Source organism: Rattus norvegicus, chromosome 6 (assembly GCF_021556685.1).
Source record: "Rattus norvegicus strain SHRSP/BbbUtx chromosome 6, alternate assembly SHRSP_T2T, whole genome shotgun sequence".
NCBI lineage: Eukaryota > Metazoa > Chordata > Mammalia > Rodentia > Muridae > Rattus > Rattus norvegicus.
The window spans coordinates 138,375,244-138,393,055 of NC_141539.1; the positions used below are offsets into that span (position 1 = coordinate 138,375,244).

General features: G+C 49.8%; 1 protein-coding gene, 1 non-coding gene, 1 pseudogene and 1 gene segment (V, D, J or C); 1 reads left to right on the forward strand and 3 right to left on the reverse strand.

Moving 5' to 3' along the window:
• Nucleotides 1-513: 513 nt before the first annotated feature.
• On the reverse strand, nucleotides 514-4,875 carry LOC148005499 (Ig gamma-2B chain C region-like). The segment is given in 5 exon segments: nucleotides 514-941; nucleotides 1,041-1,370; nucleotides 1,480-1,545; nucleotides 1,849-2,285; nucleotides 4,803-4,875. Coding segments are annotated over 2 exon segments (405 nt in total).
• Nucleotides 1,814-3,071, reverse strand: LOC148005500 (Ig gamma-2B chain C region pseudogene; annotated as a pseudogene).
• LOC120093476 (small nucleolar RNA SNORA40) lies at nucleotides 2,971-3,095 on the reverse strand. Its single transcript, XR_015623634.1, has one exon. It is a non-coding gene; the product is annotated as a small nucleolar RNA SNORA40 (small nucleolar RNA).
• Nucleotides 4,876-8,188: 3,313 nt separating the features above from the next.
• Nucleotides 8,189-15,923, forward strand: LOC148005501 (immunoglobulin heavy constant gamma 2A-like). The gene is made up of 4 exons (XM_087555144.1): nucleotides 8,189-8,304; nucleotides 9,424-9,554; nucleotides 10,560-10,625; nucleotides 12,276-15,923. The coding sequence occupies exons 1-4, from the start codon at nucleotides 8,232-8,234 to the stop codon at nucleotides 12,330-12,332; spliced, it is 327 nt and encodes a 108-aa protein (XP_087411270.1). The 5' UTR covers nucleotides 8,189-8,231; the 3' UTR covers nucleotides 12,333-15,923.
• The last annotated feature ends 1,889 nt before the right edge of the window (nucleotides 15,924-17,812 follow it).

The following is a 17,812-nucleotide window of genomic DNA, read 5'->3' on the forward strand; positions in this document are numbered from 1 at the left end:
GGGTCAGGATTCAGTATGCATGTGGCTAACAGACTCCCTTTGGGCGGCAAGAGCCATCTGCCTCAGTCTCACGTGGCACAGGCATGAGTGGGCAGTCTGTATGGGTGTGCAGACCTAGCCCATGAAAAGCTGCCTGGGTTTAGTTGAGTGTAGGGATAGCAAGGGTCTCTGGCACGCCCATGGCTATGTGTGCAATAGACTCAGAGAAACCCATAGGCAGAGGAGTGGGACACAGGGATAGGAACAGGCAGAGGGTGGTGGAGTTTGTGTGTTTCTTCCCTTGGAGGTTTCCTAGGTGTATCTCTCCGTCTGGCAGCTGCTGGTTAGTTTGAAGTCAAGGAATAGGCACTTCCTAAAGTTAAGCCCCAACACTCCAGGCCCTGATGACTCATGAGCTCTGAGTCTGGCAGTGTGGAAACCTCACTCTCTTCCTGAAGACAACTCTGGCCTTAAACCCCAGCCAGACCTTAAGCCCGTGACTTAGGCTCTATACCCCGGAAAGAACCAGGACAGTTTTGCAGGGTCCCAGGGCAGTGCTGGGTGCTTTATTTACACAAGGGAAGGGTGGAGATGGGTGTCAGTGTCCCTTAGGACCTGAGAGCTTTCTGGGTGCCGTGCTCATTTACCCGGAGGCCGGGAGATGCTCTTCTCCACGTGGCGATTGTGCAGACCCTCGTGGACCACGGAGCAGACGAAGGACGCTCTGCTATCCCACCTGCTCCTTTCCACATTGAGCTTGCTGTACATGAAGAAAGAACCGTCAGAGTCCATCACTGGCTCGGTGTTCTTGTAGTTCTTTTCTATACGCCCGTTGCTGGTCCACTCCACACCGATGTTGTTAGGGAGGAAGTCTGTGATCAAGCAGGTCAAAATGACCGCTTTCTCAGTCAACTGCTCTGTCGGTGGACCCATGACATATACCTGTGGTTTTCTGACTAGCCCTGTGGGGATAGAAACAGACACAGAGGTCATGGCCGTCCACGCGGGCATTCATTCTTATACCTATCCCAGTCCCCAGGCAGTCGGCCTGCAGCTCTCACCTTTGGGTTTTGAGATGGTTTTCTCGATGGGGCTTGGGAGGGCTTTGTTGTTGACCTTGCATTTGAACTCCTTGCCGCTCATCCAGTCCTGGTGCTGGATGGGGAGGGCACTGACCACTCTGAAGGTGCTGTTGTACTGCTCCTCACGGGGTTGTGTCTGAGCTGTGTGTACTTCTACGTTGTTCACAAACCAGCTGAACTGGACGTCTGGCTCCTCCTCGCTCACATCCACCACCACACACGTGACCTTGGCGTTCTGGGAGATCAAGAGGATGTCCTTGGGCTTTGGGGGGAAGATGAAGACGGATGGTCCACCCAAGAGTTCAGGAGCTGATGAGGAGAGATAGAAATGGGTCAGTACGTGGCTTATCCTGCAGTGCTGGGATGCTTACAGCTCTTGCCATCATTGTGGAGCTGGGGCCCAGGTCTAGTGACTTACCTGGGCATTTGTGACATGTAGGGCATGTAGGGATGGGTTTGGGTTCAATGCCGCCATTTCTGCGCTCTGTAGAGAGAAGACTGGATGTTACTGGGTTTTCAAGGAGAGAAGGCACCAAACCAGAGAGGAAAGTTTGTCCCTGGTATGATCCTATACATGACATAGACATCTATACCAGAGGATCATGTCTTAGGGGGTGGGTGGCCATAGGCAGAGGCCTCCAGGAGGCCTCCAGGAGGGAGGCAGTGACAGTGTCTCCCGGGCTGAGGCCCCCTCCCTGGTGATGTCTGCCCACCCTGGTTGGTGTAGGCAGTCTAATGCCTTATCCTCACGTCTAGTGAGCCCCTCGTCCCTTGGTTGTCCTCTCACCAATTTTCTTGTCCACCTTGGTGCTGCTGGCCGGGTGGGCTACGTTGCAGGTGACGGTCTGGCTGGGCCAGGTGCTGGAGGGTACAGTCACTGAGCTGGTGAGAGTGTAGAGCCCAGACTGCAGGACAGCTGGGAAGGTGTGCACATCGCTGGACAGGGGTCCAGAGTTCCAGGTCACGGTGACTGGCTCAGGGAAATAGCCCTTGACCAGGCATCCCAGGGTCACCGTGGAGCTGGTTGTATCACCACATCCAGGAGCCAGTGGATAGACAGATGGGGCTGTTGTTTGGGCTGCAAGAGAGGAGGGAGTGTGAGCTTTTCAACATGCGTGGCCTCAGATATTTGGAGAGGCTCTGGCCTTAGCTTTGCTCTAAAAAGACTGTGTCTTCTCAAGTTGCTCTGGGGTAAGTGGTGTCAGCAGCTTCCACCTCTAGACCCTGCACTCTGACCTTAATTTTTTTTTAGGTATTTTATTTTAGATGTATGACTATGTGTACTATGTGTGTGCCTGATGCCTGTGCTGTTAGAAGAGGGTATTGAATCTCGAGAAACTGGAGTTTCTTACAGATAGTTGTAAGATGCCATGTGGTTGTTGGGAACTGGACTTGGGTCCTCTGGAAGAGCAGCAACCACTGAGCCAACTCTCCAGCCCCAGGAGCCTTGATCTTTCAGTGATGAGGCCCTTCAGAAGCCCCTACTGAATCTACTAACATTACACAAACTCTGGCTCCTAAATCTGTGCCCTAGGTCTCTATCCGTGACTTTAGCTCTCCTTGGACCTTGCTCCCTGCTTCCTGGGGATTACTACCAACCCTCTACCCTACACCTTCTGCGTGTAGGCATCCTTTCTGTCTTGACCTAGCTGGTCACTCTTGTTCTACACAGCTCAGTGCCTCCTGATGAGAAGCTGATGAGTGCAGACACCTTCCTCCCCCTACCTCACCCTTCGCACTGCCCTGGGTTCTCTCTGACAGTGCTAATGTTACTGGGCACATCCCAGAAGCATCCCTTTCTCTTGCCGGTAGCTCTTGAAATAGGAATGTATGCTGCATTACTCAGGAAGACATTTAGTCCTCTTTCCCTTTTGAATCTGGTTCATTCTTTTTTACTTTTAATAGCACATTTTCCCCCCCTTCTATATATCAAAACTCACACTGAACAATGAGTTCTTGGTTGCGAAAGAGGATCAGTTTCTCATCTATTTTCCCTGCCTTTGCCTTCATCGAACCAAACCACACATAAATTCTTGATTCATTCTTACTCTGGGGACCTTTCTGGTCTTTCTGCCTCTCCTGTACACTACCTTCCTCAACCCCCTGCTCAAACTCTGAGAGTTACCTTGCTCTTCTTCTGTGGGCCAACACAGGCTACTTCATGCTGTCCTAAGAGGTTTCACTTCCTGCCTTATGTTCCCATAAGCCCCTAGGATCTGAGCGAGGGGTTCTGATACTAGAACTTTAACCTGTAAGATTTGTCTGGGAATGTGAGCACCAGGGTCTTTTCCTGACTATGTTCCTGCTCAGTCAGACACCTTCCTTGGCCCCCAGCATCCTGAAGCCAAGCTGCTCTTCTGCCTGAATTCAGTAGAGCCCTGAGTCCTTTCCCATCCCTTTTCTCTTCTCTCCCTGTTGTCTCTTTTCTTTCTTATCCAGCTCACACACAGCTACTCTGTCTGCCTGAGCTCCCGCTCTCCTCCATGCCATGAGGTCTATAAGGGAGTTCCCAGGATGATCGCCATTCCCCGAAGAACTCCCAAGCAGAGCTTTTCACTGTTCTTCACCCTCTGAGATAAACTCCTAGACCCCCGAGGATCTCACAGTCTCCCGTTCTCCCATGCTCTCCGCTGTGGGAGCTTTTTGCTCTATTTTGCTCATTTAACTGTTTTAGCCTCATTAGCTAACAGGTGCTTAGCCCCTTCAACACAGTCAGAGCAGACAGCCAGAATAGTTCCAGCCATGAGCTCTTGGCTTTCTTATTCTTTTGTCTGTTGCTCAGCCCCTGTCAGCATGAGGTCAGGGTGGTTAATTCACCCCTCTCCCACTAAGTTGCCCTTCTTGCTAGCCACCTAGCCTCATCCCTGTCTCTCACACCCTGCTGGCTACAGCTGTCCCATTCCTGTTGGTCTCCTTCCCTCCTTCCTGGCTGCTCCATTGGCCTGGACAGGATAGCTTGGAAACCTACCACCTCTCCTTCCTCTGTGCTTTTGATTCACTGTCTGAACTGAGCTCCCAGATGTCCCTGCTGGGGCTACTTCCTGGGAGTTTCTTGGATCCCCATCAATCCTATCTTTCCTTGCTTTCTTCCAGGTGCTTGATTCCTTTTAACTTTGCCTGTTCCAGCTCCCCTGAAGATTCTCAATCCAGTCCCCTAAGTGCCTAGGGTTACCGTGGACCCCATTAGCCTGCCTCTACTCAAGCCCCTGAACCAAGCTGCTGGGTTTGGTACTGCACATACTGCCAAGGCTCCAACCTCTATAAACCTGCTGGGACTGTGTCCCCACACACCCCAATAACCCCAATAATAGCTCTTCAGTGGCTACTTGGCTGGGTCTTTCATACTCCTGTTTTCTCCAGCTCTTCTGCAGCTACATGGTCTCCTACGATCCCACCAGCCCCAAGTCCACTGTAACTGCTCGGCTCCATCGCCAGAGCTTCTAGGGCTTCTCTGGGGTTCCACTCCCATCCGACCCAGAGCCCTGCCTCAGCCCTTCCACAGATGCTCGGCCTGGTCCCTCACACTCCCACCTTCTTCAGCTCCTCCATAGGACCTAGGATCTGATTCAGCTCCACTATGGCTTCTTGGTACACTTGCCTATATTTCAAAGTTTCCCTATAACTGCTGCTTCTGGCCCCTCATATGTCCACATGCCCCAGCTCCCTTATAGGTGCCAAATCTGGTCCCCCACATCGCTACTTTCCCCAGGTTTCCCATGGCTGCTGGGTCTGGTTCTTTACACCCTGACAACCTGTTGCAGTTGCACCATAGCTTTTCAGCGTGCTCATCTACACTCCCAAGTTCCACCATAGCTACTGAATCTGGTCCCTTACACTCCCATATATCCCAGTTCCCCATAGCCACTATGTCTGCTCCCTTACACTCCTACCAGTCTCTGGTACTGCATAACTGGTTTATCACATTCTTACCTGCTCCACTTCCCCCATAGTTTCTAGGTCTGGTTCCTTACACCCGCCCTCACCTGCCCCAGCTTCCCTCTAGCTGCTAGGATTTGCCCCTTTTCATCCTTGCCATCCCCAGCTCCTCCATAGCTCAAGGATTGTTTTCTCACATTCCCACCTGCCCCAGCTCCCCACAGCTGCGAGGACTGGTCCCCCACATTCCTACTATCCTCAACTCTCCCATAGCTGCTAGGACAGGCCCCCCCCCCCATTCCTACCATCCCCAGCTTCCCCACAGCTGAGAGGACTGGTCCTCCACATTCCTACCATCCCCAGCTCTCCCATAGCTGCTAGGACTGGTCCCCCACATTCCTACCATCTACAGCTACTCCATAGCTGCTAGGACTGGACCCCACATTGCTACCATTCCCAGCTCTCAAAAACTGCTAGGTCTGGTCCCCCACATTCCTACCATCCCAACTCCCCCCATAGCTGCTAGGACTGGTTCCCAACATTCCTACCATCCCCAGCTCCCCCCAAAACTGCTAGGTCTGGTCCCCCACATTCCTACCATCCCCAGCTCTCCCATAGCTGCTAGGACTGGTCCCCCATACTCCTACCATCCACAGCCCCCCACATAGCTGCTAGGACTGGTCCTCCACATTCCTACCATCCCCAGCTTTCCCACAGCTGTGAGGACTGGTCCTCCACATTCCTACCATCCCCAGCTCTCCCATAGCTGCTAGGACTGGTCCCCCACATTCCTACCATCTACAGCTACTCCATAGCTGCTAGGACTGGACCCCACATTGCTACCATTCCCAGCTCTCAAAAACTGCTAGGTCTGGTCCCCCACATTCCTACCATCCCAACTCCCCCCATAGCTGCTAGGACTGGTCCCCCACATTCCTACCATCCCCAGCTTCCCCACAGCTGCTAGGACTGGTCCTCCACATTCCTACCATCCCCTACTCTCCCACAGCTTCTCAGAATTTTCCCCTAATCCCCTGGGCAGCTCTGAGACCCAAACTGTGACAACTGCTACCTTATCTTTACAGATGCCCAGCCTGTCTCCCCAACTCCTTCCTCCTCTAGAACTCCTGTAAAGCTCTTTCTGGTTCCTGGGGGTGCCCTGGACCTCTCTTAGCCACACCTGCCACAGCCCTTGCCCCCTCTGTAGCTCCTTAGCTTGTTTTTGTGCCTTCACCAGCCTCGGCTTACCTATAGCTCTTTGGCTTGGTCCTCCCAACTCCACCAGCCCCGGATTCCCCGTAGCTGCTCTGCCAGGTCTTCTGAGCTTTTGGAGCCATCATGGCTCTCTACTACTCTTACTGTCCTTAGCTTACCTGCAGCTGTACTGCCTTGTCCCCTCCTACAGATATACTACTGCCTGGTTGTCTCCTACAGATATACTACTGCCTGGTCTTCTACAGATATACTGCCTGGTCCCCTCCTACAGATATACTACTGCCTGGTCCCCTCCTACAGATATACTGCCTGGTCCTCTCCTACAGATATACTGCCTGGTCCCTACCTGCAGCTGTACTGCCTGGTCCCCTCCTACAGATGTACTACTGTCTGGTTCCCTCCTACGGATGTACTACTTATTGCCTGGTCCCCATAGTTCCTCTGGAAGACTTTCTCTTGAGAAATTTACCTTCTTTCAGCTTTGTTCTTGGGATCTGCTATCCAATGCCGGGAGTCACAAGGGCATCCACTCTGACTCTAGCTCTTTCTAATAGGTGTATCAGCCCTCCCAGGTGAACGTTCCCCATCCCCTCTTTACCAACTCTCTCAATTCTGTATGCCTCTGCCCTTGCTCCACTGGGTTTTCTTTTCTCTGTTGGTTCAGCTGTCCTGGGTCCACCGGCCTCTAGGCCTGGCTAGACCCTCAGGTTTCCGGGTCTATCCCATTAACTCCTTGAGGCTTACTCTGGTTGTCTGTAGGTGGGCACGGCTTTAGTGGTCTTGGCTTCTGTCCGTGGAAAGTCTGGTGTCTGCCTGGTTGGCACCAGGTTGCAGGTAGGCACCTTTTCTTTGCAACAGACAGGCCCCTCTGTTGGGGCTGATCTGTCAACTCCTCATCCTCCTGTGTTCTGCCGTCTATTAGGTCTGGAAAAGCTCACTGCTCTCCCTAGGCTGTGGCTTTCTCCAGCTTCTCTGCTGACTACATTCACGTGTGGAACCTTGTGACTGCTGCTCTTTTTGCATTGGTGTTGGGCTGCTAACAGCCCAGCTCTGAGATCTGTCTCATCCTTCCAGGATTCACAGTCCTTGCCCCAGAGGTGTGAACATCACACTTCTCCCAACCCAGTACAGACTAAGAACAGGATCGAAACTGGGTGACACGGGACACTTCCTGAGGTTCCTCTTTCTTCTGTTGGTTTCAGTGTTTGGGGTAGGGGGAGACCAGGGGGAGTCCAGACATGGTCTGGGTTACCTCCTGTAGGGGTAGGTGAAGTGGTCCTCTTGAGACCCTTAGAAGAAGATGTAGAGCCTAGCTGTCACCCAGTGTTCCTGGATTGCTTGGGGCTGAGTGATTATGTCCATTCTCCTGACCACCTTTTTGGAGAAGACCTTCTCTCAGGTCTGACCTCTAACCAGCCTACTTGGCAGCCTCTGCCATTCCCTCTCCAGCTGATGCAATCTCTCTAGAGCCCAGAAGTGTCTGTGGCTCCAGGAGGAAAGTGAAGTCTGGAGTGAGAGTACAGAATGCAGAGTGAAGCCAGGTGGAGAGGAGAAAGGGAACTGGCGCTTCTGGCTGTGTTTATAAGCAGTGGGTCATATGGCTGCAGAGAGAAGCTAGGCAGGGGTCCAGAAGTAACTCTTTGCTAAACTGAGGGAGGCCGTGCACAGGGAGGGTCTCTGGGGGCTGGGATTCCATGGGTTTTATTTCTGGGGTTGTGGTCCACAATTCTGATCCTGGGGCCTCACAGGAACAGGGGAGAGTGGGAATGCTCAGGGGAGTTAACCCTATAGATTGGAAGGAAAGAACCCATTGGGACCAGATTCGATGCTGGCAGGGCTGGGGTACAGTGTAAGGATGGGGGTGAAAAGCAAGGTCCTGAGACTAAGAGTAGGGGCTGGGGTCAGAGAAAACAGAAACTGGCTAGGTTCGTGAAGAGTAGGAGCAGATCCCATCTTAGAAGACCCAGGGCTGCATGGAGAAAAAGACTTCTCCAGGCTGGACAGTATGTTCACATCTCTTCCCCCCTTTGCAGCAAGAGCCATGGCCCTGTCCATCTCTTTCCTGGTTCCCATGGCAACATGGGTTGTTTGGTCAAGGGCTACTTCCCTGAGCCAGTAATCATGTCTTGGAAGTCTGGAGCTTTGTTCACTGGTATGTGCAACTCGACATCTGTCTTAAGGACATCAGTTCAAGCTGTCCTCCTTCAGGAGCTCAGTGATCATGCCTGGCAGCTTCTGGACGAGCCAGGCTATTACCTGCGTGTGACCCATCTGGTCAGCAGTACCAAGATGGACAGGAAAATTGATGAGAGGATGCTCAGCAGAGGTATGGCCCATTGGAGGTCAGGCTTATGTCATTTTCTTCTCTAGATCAACCAGGATGAACAGTTGTGCCCAGGGAGAGGATCTCAGGTCAAAGCACTGGAATTTCTGTCTGTCTACCTTTGCCATGACCCTCCCTCCTCCTTGAGACTAGTTTTCTGGCCTAGATACCTATGTCTCTTATCTTGAAGACACAGAATGCAGAATTCAGAGCCATCAGATGACTCCAGTGCCTAGCAGTCTGATGACCATCGGTCAACCCACATGACATTTACACAGACTTGTACACTGGTGTGCATGAGCACAGACACAAGCCTTACACTCCGAGACCTCATAGGAGCTCCCAGTACAGAACTCAGACCCATCAAGGCACCAGGCCTTCTCTGAGGCTCTTCCTCACATCTGGCTCAGCTGAGACAGATAGCACTGCCAAAGGATTCCAAAGGCAACCTGTCCCACAATACACACTCTCTCATGCCATTCTGCTCCTGGACCTTCAGACCCATGCTTTCATCCCATAGAGATGACAGTCCCCTTCCCACATAGCTGAGTGGCCCAATTCACTTCCCAGTGTGGAACTCTGAAGGCCAGGCATCACTAGGCCTGGGGTCCACCATTACACTGGCTTTCTGGGCTTGGTCATAGGCAGAGGGTCAGTGGTCACAGGCTCTGATTCAGCCCAGACAGCCCCAAATCTGAGGAGTGGAGCAGGTGGGAAGGGTTCTTACACAGTCCAGATTGCCATCTTGTCCAGTGTGTCTGGCTGAGTCCGGGACTTGGGTTGGAGCAGTTGGGAGAGTGTAGTCTGCTGGTCTGGAGAGGGCAGAAGGCTGGCCCCAGAAACAATCTACTGGCCCAGTCCAGTGGGTACCTCACTGCTGATGCACCTGCCATAGAGGGAATTGTCCCAGCCTTGTTGGGACAGAGACTGACTGCCCTCTTTGTCCAGGGCTGGAACTGGACAAGACCTGTGCTGACTCCCAGGACAGGGAGCTGGACGGGGTCTGGACGGCCATCATCATCTACATCAGCCTCTTCCTGCTCAGTGTGTGCTACAGTGCAGCTGTCACACTCTTCAAGGTCAGCCACAACATCTCCACAGTGTCCACACTGTCCTCACACTGTTCCTATACTGTCCCTGTGACGACCTATGCTGTCTACTCTTCTGTCCCCACCCTATCCTCACAAGACCCCACACCATCCCAATGCTATCGCAATACTCTCATCATGCTGTCTTTCTAGTGTCCCCATGCTATTTCCATGGTGGCCCTTCTACCCACTTAGCACAGTGGTTCTTATGCCATGGGTAGCCACTCTGAATATCAGATATCCTGCATACCAACAAGTATTTCCAATATACTCCATAGCGGTAGCAAACTTACAGTTACAAAGTAGCAATGAAATAATTTTATGGCTGGGGGCCACCGCAACATGAGAACTGTATTAAAGGATACAGCTCTGGGAAGGTCGAGAACAACTGCTCTAGAGCGTCTCATGCTACTTCCCTCCTATACACTTAGTGTCCCACAGCTCCTCCCTTGCTACCCCATGCTGTCTTTCACACTCACGTGCAGTTCCCACGATATCTTCATAATGTCGTCACACCTTCCTATGCTCTCCCATGCTGCGGATGCTGTCCTCCAAGTTCTTCTCACTGTCTACACTCTGTTCACACACTGTCCTCACAGTACCCTCCCTTACACCATGATCCCTCGTTGTACACCATTCTATCCCTGTATTCCACACCTCTAACTTCTCCCTGGTCCCCATACCACCGGACAGGCTCCTATGTAGCAGGAGCTGTCTTTGGTTCCTCCACAGAATTAAAGGGCCCTGGTCTTGGTCTTCCTCAACCACCCTGCCCAACAGATGAAGTGGATCTTTTCTGTGGTGGTGGAGTGGAAACAGAAGATGACTTCCAATGACAGGACCATGACTGGGCAGGGATCCTAGCGGTTCTTGAGGGCTTGGGGCTTGCTAGTCCACTTAAAATCTCATCCATTCTGTTTACCTGTGTGGTAACTAGGCTATACTGCCTTCTGGACTCTGTGTCCTTTGCTATTACAACTCTGCATTCTCTTCTAGGCAATGATCACGGATATCCATCTGCCCATGAAACCCGAGTCCTGGAAACAGGGCCATTCCGTGCCTGTGAGTCCATCAGATTCTTGTTACTTATAAAGTCACACCAGGCCCCCGACCCCTGTGGAATTTTCTGACCAGGGTGAGGTGTGGATTAGAAACTAGGTGGACATCCAAGATAGGTTGTGACACAGGCCAACCATGTTCCAGAAGGAACCTGTTCTTTGGACCTGAATCCCAGAGAGGACAAATGCATTGCAGCAGGCAGAGAACTGAGGGAAGACAAGCCTGTGCTAGAGGGAGGCTTTTCTCCAGGTAGCTCTTGTTACCAGAATTTCCCCCCTGAGTACAACAGACACTATCAAAATTCTTGTCCTCCGCGTTGAAGCAAACTTACAAACAACTACAGTCATGGTAGTCATGGTATGTGCCTGACACCACACCAGGCTTTGTTTCTGTTTTTTTTTTCAGCATCTCAGAGATGAGTACCCAAGATTCTTTAGATAAGCAGAACAAGGGTCAGATGATGAATGGATAAATATATATAAGTATATATATACACATATATCTCCTGCATGTCAACTCTCTCTATATCTTACATATCAATATCAACTGTATTTATTTATATAAATATATCCTGCATATAAACTGTATACATATACAGTATATACACATACATATATAACTCCTGCCTACCAGCTGTCTATATATATATCTTGCATATCAACATCAACTGCATATATATTCTGCATATAAACTGTATATATATTCTGCATATTAACTGTATATATATACAGTATATACATATACATATACATATACACATATATATCCTACCTATCAACTGTATATATATCTTGCATATCAATATCAACTGCATATATATATCCTGCATATAAACTGAATATATATTTCCTGCATATCAACTGTATATATATTTACATATATATACATATATATATGATAGGGACAGAGGGTGATGAGGATGGAGGTGATAGGCAGACAACAGGAACAGAGAAGGGAGATGGCTGACACACGCAAAATTTATGGCTACAGCTCCAATGCAGAAGGATGGTTCTTTAGACAGATGTGGACACAGATGCAGAGAGACTGGGGAGGGAATGAAGAGTTTTAAGGGACTAGCCATGCAGTTGGGTTGGAAACGTGGGTGTTAAGTCTGACATTCCTGGGACAAGGCAGCAGGATGGAAGCTGATGTCGGGACCCGGTAGTAAGATTCTTCATCCTCCGATGAGACGGTTCATTTGCTTGTCCCCTCGAGTGGATTAAGTGATGGGACTTCTGTCTATGCAGGACTTTCCAGAGACTGTGAGATCGTGAGTGCTCTGAACTAACCATCGGGTCAAGCCCTTGGTGATGGATCCAGAGCATGACAGTGTTACTGGGAGGTGGTGATGGTGGGGGAGGAGCTAAGAGAGGAAGTAAGTCACTTGGGTGTGAATTTGGGACTATATGGAAGTAATCAGTTCTCCGATCTTGGGTTCCTACCCTACGACATTGATGGGAAAACAAGAGTAATTTTATGTGCCACCCATAAGTAACAACTCAAATGTGAAAGAAAAAAATCTGAGACCCTGCAGCAGCTTAATCCCACCAAGAGAGGTTTGTGGCCCTGGCAAGCTTTAGGGTACCAACCTAGAGACTCAGCAAAAGCTCCCAGAGGGCTTTGGAGTACTTTCCTGATAATCTCTCTTTCCAGGTTCTCCAGATCTCTTTCCTGAGTGATCCCATGAGAAGTCCCTGCCTTTCTTTGTGACCCAGGAGTGGCCATCACCCCCAATCTGAGCAGCAAACATCCAGTGCCCCCCCTTCAGGGCTCCAGTCTCTCCAGAGCATTGTCTACCTCCTCACATCCTTCCCACGGAGGCTGCCAAACTTCAAACCCCACCTGCTAGGCCCAGTTCTGCGTGAGCCCCACAGGTCAGTACAGACCTTTCAAAGCATCCATTGGTCATAGCAGCCTACCAAAGAGAAATGATTAAACCTCTGTAGGTACAGTTGACCAGGAGTGCTGGGTCTCTGCTACACCAGAGGCCCTGGCTGATCCCCTAAGGCTCCAAAACCAGTCCTTGGATCTTCACCCTTTGTAAGATATGGGCAATGTCTCCCGGTGCCCTGTCATCTGGCACTGCTCCCTCTCCTATGTGCCCATCACTGTCAATCTGCTTCCAATGCTGACTGCAAGGATTGGAGGGCCAAGGGTTCTCACCTCAGGAGAGCCAGATGAATGGAGAAATGACTGAAAGAATGGGCCAGTGTGGTGGCTCAGCGGGTAAGGCTGCCGAAGATCCGTATCTAGGACTGACCTGTTGAGAGAACTGACTTTTGCAAGTCCTCTGGTTTCTTTGTGTCCTGCGGCATGTGTTCTCTCTCTCACACGCACGCACGCCTGCACGCCCGCCCACACGCACGCAAGCAACGCATGCACGCACCGCACCGCACCTCACGCACGCACACGTGTACGCTCAGGCTCACGGGCACGCGCAGGCGGATGCACACTTAAAAAACAAACGCCTACAGTAATGAGTAGACAAATGACCATGTTGGTCAGCAAGTGTTTCTCAGGGTCTTCCAGACCACTGGAGATACTGGATGGCACTTTCCGTAAGACTGTCTACCTCAGCCTACTGAAGAAAATCTTCCTGGAAGGATTGTGGCCACTGGGAGGTTGTGCCCAGATTCCTTTCTGGATTTTTGGCTTGATGTTTTTCATTAGAGACCACATCCACACGCCCCTGGGCGGTTTCAGAGGCCATAGGGTACCAAGGCTGGAGACTCATGGGCAGTTTTGGGGATGGAAGCTGCCTGGTTTTGTCCTGACAGTCCGTACTTGGGCTTTTCTCCACATAGAAGATGGAAATTGCACTACAGCAATGCTTGTGGTACCACTCCAGCAAACCCTTCTGTTGCCGGGATTCTCAAGCACAGCCCGAACCTTGCTACTTGAGTTCATCTATACCCAGCACCACAAAAGCTTCTTGGGTGGTAGAAGTGTTGACTGAAAATCCATCTGCTCCAGACATGTGGTGACCTTGTGGCCCTGGAGCGTCTGTAGGACCTCTTGGTTGTTGTTTGCCCCAGCACTGAAGCCACAGTCTGTAAGTCAGCCTTGTCATGTGGGTTGCCGCGGTCGCCATGCTTCACGACTCTGCATCAACAGCCTCCTCGCAGACAGCTTCTCAGCAGAAGCATCTGTTTCTAGCTGTGGTAACAAACAGGACACATGCTTGCCCACAGAGAGCAAGCACTCAGGCCTGCTCCATGGCCCAGCAGACTCGATTCCTTCATCTTGAGGATTGAAGCTCTAATTGAGCAGAAACCAGGCCACAGTGCCCAGCTGGAAGGATGGCCCAGTTCTTCAAATCTCTAGCTGTGGCTGTACTGGCTACGCTGAGCTACACTGGGTGTGCTCTATCTGAGTTCATTATGTATGACATACAAGACCTCAGAAGAAAGCTGGGGTGCTGGAGAGATGTCGGGGCAGTTAAGAGCGCATATTGCTCTTGTACAGGACCCTGATTTTGGTTTTCTGTAACTGGTCAGGTGGTTCTCAACCTCCTGTAATTCTCATTTCAGGGATCAGATGCCTTTTCTGACCTTCACTCGCACCTACACACATGTCTCCCCCCCCACAACACACACACACAGAGAGAGAGAGAGAGAGAGAGAGAGAAACACAAACACACACACACAGAAACACACACACAGAGAAAAAGACAGAGATATGGACAGAGAGAAATAGGGAGATAGATGAGATAGAATTGGTGGTAAAAGAAAGGGAAAGATGGGTTTTTGTCATTGTAAGGTCCAAACACAACTTCAGGACCCAATGACATCAATAACCAGAACAAAAGGAACTATGTGAAATGTATATATTCTCTGGATATAAATAAGTACTTTCTCAGAATATACCTACTCTAGGAACTTAAACAGTAAGGTGGACAGATTTGCCAGCAGAGGAAAGGATGTGGCATCTTTCAGGATAACTTACATGGATGCTGTGGGACGAGAAAGCCCAGTGCAGGGAACATTAAAAAGGGGGTAAGGACAGCAAGGATCCAGCTCATGAGGTTTCAGGGTGGGGAGACAAGATCTCATCAAGACCTGATGACCTGTATTACATTCTGGGAAAGTATCTGGCTATTTTTGGAAGGAATGGAATAGTTTATTTGGTGGAGGAACTTTTAAGTCAGCACCACACTGAGGCTGCGGCATGGTTATAACTCCTCATAAAGTGCTGTTTGGCAAGGATGGGAGCATGAAAACATTCAGCACCTCAGACAAGTGCCTGCAGAAAGATAGAAAAATGATGCAGTCCTTAAACATTATTACATTAGTGTGTTCTAGTGTGTGTGTGTGTGTGTGTGTGTGTGTGTGTGTGTGTGTGTTGGGGGGTATGTGTGTGTGGTGGTGCATGTATTTATGTGTTTTGTGTGTGTGTGTGTGTGTGTGGTATGTATGAGTGTATGTGGTGTGTTGTATTTATGTTGAGTGTGTCCATGCATGATTGTGTGTGTTTATGTATGTGTGTGTGGTGTGTAAATATGTATTTTTTTTGTGTCTCTGTGTGTGCTGAGTGGTGTATATGAAGGTGTGTGTGTGGTATGTGTGTGGTGGTGCATGTATTGATGTGTTTTGTGTGTGTGTGTGCATGTGTGTGTGTATGTGTGGTATGTATGAGGGCATGTGGTGTGTTGTATTTATGTTGAGTGTGTCCATGAATGATTGTGTGTGTTTATGTATGTGTTTCGTGTGTGTGTGTGTGTGTGTGTGTGTGTTGTTGTGGTGTATGTACATATATGTTGTGTTTATGTTGAATGTGTCTATGTATAATTGTGTACATGTGTGTGCGTGCACATGTCATGGTGCACATATGAAGGGCGGCTTCTGGGGTAAATTCATTTTCAGTGCACCTGGGCTTCACCATCCCTACTTCATAACCCACTGAAGAGCTTCACACATTGTACCTTCTCCTAATGAGCCGTTTGTAGCTCTCTTTATTGTTAGGGAATTTCATAATACATGTAATATATAAAATCCGTCCCTACTCCCTCTCCTCCATCTCCTCTTTTATCCCCACCAAATTTCCTTTCTAACGTCATGTGTCACTGGGTAGTGGGCACGTGCACACCCCTCTCTCTGTTCCTGATTGTGAGAATGACTGGCTGCCTCAAGTTCCTGCTCTCACTTTTCACGGTGATAGACTGTAACCTTAAACAGCAGGCTGAATAAAGTTGCTATTTTCAGGGTACTTTATCATCGCAACAGAAATGAAACTAAGACTCTTGCTGTGACAGACTGTACACTTGAACTATGAGATAAAACAAACATTTCCTCTTATCTGAGCAAGGAAACTGTCCCAGGCCTAAATGTTCTTTAAATTCACTATTCTATGTTCTTCTTCCCTCGCTTTGCAGGGAGGGATGTTTGGTCACATATTAAACAGAGGTTTGTGAAGAATTAAGTAACTTTTCTCAGGGTTAGTGCAGCTGTCCTCTTTGTAGTCTAGGTTCCACTGTCCTAACTCCCAAAGTGTGTAGCATTGTAGCGGCTGCCCAGTGTGCTTGGCCAAAGCCCAGGCTCCTTGCAGCTGTCTGCACATGAGCAACAAATCCCTCCGAGGTCCATCTCCCTATGGCTTCCCCAGCAGCAATACCACTCACAGGAATCTGCTGCTTCTCTGTCCGAGGAAAAGCACGTCTTTCCCTATACCAGAAGCTGTAATGGCATTGGCCAGTTTGGATTCTGCCCCCCACCCAGCCCCCCACCACTGTTGCTGTGGTGACAGGATCTTCTCTTGACCAGTCCAGCCCAGTTGATTTCCCTCATATAGCCATCACTAGAGGTCATAATGGCTTGAACAGTCTCTAACAGTCAAGGATATACCTGAGGACATCTAAACACCATCTGAGAACTCAACTGCACACTTAGCACCTAGCTCCTGTTTTTGGGTCTTTGCTTAGGAGGCCTTTGTGTACCTTAGCTCTCCATTGGTGCTAACACTCCTACATTCCAGAAGCAAATTCTGGGCCCCTCTACGGTGCTATTTCAGGCCATGGAGCCGGTGTCTCCTTGTCTCCATGGGAAGACAGAATCCAACTCTAGTAGGGCACAGACACGCCCAGCAGAACAAGAGACAATTGGCAGCCCCTGCAGGTTCTTTTTCTTCCCTGACTCGAGTATTTCTTCTCTTTCTTATTATTTCACTTTCCATAGAATTGTTATCACTGAACTAGTATGAGAGGATCACAATGGGCTATCTTCTCTATAGCAAGGAATCAGTCTATAATCTGCCTTTGAACCTCAGCAACTGCTCAGATGGTCCTGGAATCTGCTCTGCGCTGACGGCCTAAACCTCTTTCCTGACAGTCATGGCTTGAACTTGATCCTGAATGAGTCACACCCACATCTCACCCTTACCTAACTAGCAGACTTTTGGAGGAGAATTGAGACAGAGCTGATGGTGGAAGGGTGAGACTTTGGGGTGTTTGTATGGGGTGAGGGACATTATATGTGGGAAGGATATGAACTTTTGGGGTCCATAGGGAGAGCTGATGTGGACTAAATTCTGTCCCCAGAAGATTCAGCAAATGACATTTAAGCCACCGTGACCTATGTTTGCAGACAGGGTCATAAACTGATAAGTTATAATTAGGGCTAGGGTGTACCTCTTCTAGCCTGACTGTGCACTTGTGAGAAGAGATCAAGACAGAGACACACACAGAGGGAGAGCCTGTGAGGTCACAAGGAGGAGAAGGCACCTACCAGGCAAGAAGAGCCCTGCTGAGAACCCGACCTTGTCAACGCCTGATCTGGAACTTCTCCAAACATACTTGAGAAAGCAAACATCCCTTATAATCTTTCTCTTCCCTGACTCTGGAGTATTTCTTCTCTTTCTTATTCCTTCACTTTTCCATAGAAATGTTATCACTGAGCCTGAGGTCACTGAGACACCTGCTTCTTAGTTTGTGTGGCTGGTGTGGGAGGCCATGAGTGGGCAACCTACAGGACAAAGGCAGCTTCTGGCTGGGAAGAAACTGCCCATAGGGAAGAAAGACGGAGGACCTATCTGGTATAGGATAGCAGAGCTGGCACACAGCTGTGAAGGGACCCTTAGAGGAGAACTGGTAGGACACAGGACCGGGAGAGGTAGTATGTTCTTCATGACTCACTGGTCTACTTAACAGTGCTGTTTCTAAGTACCAGGGCTGTTTCACATAGGAAGAACACAGAGAT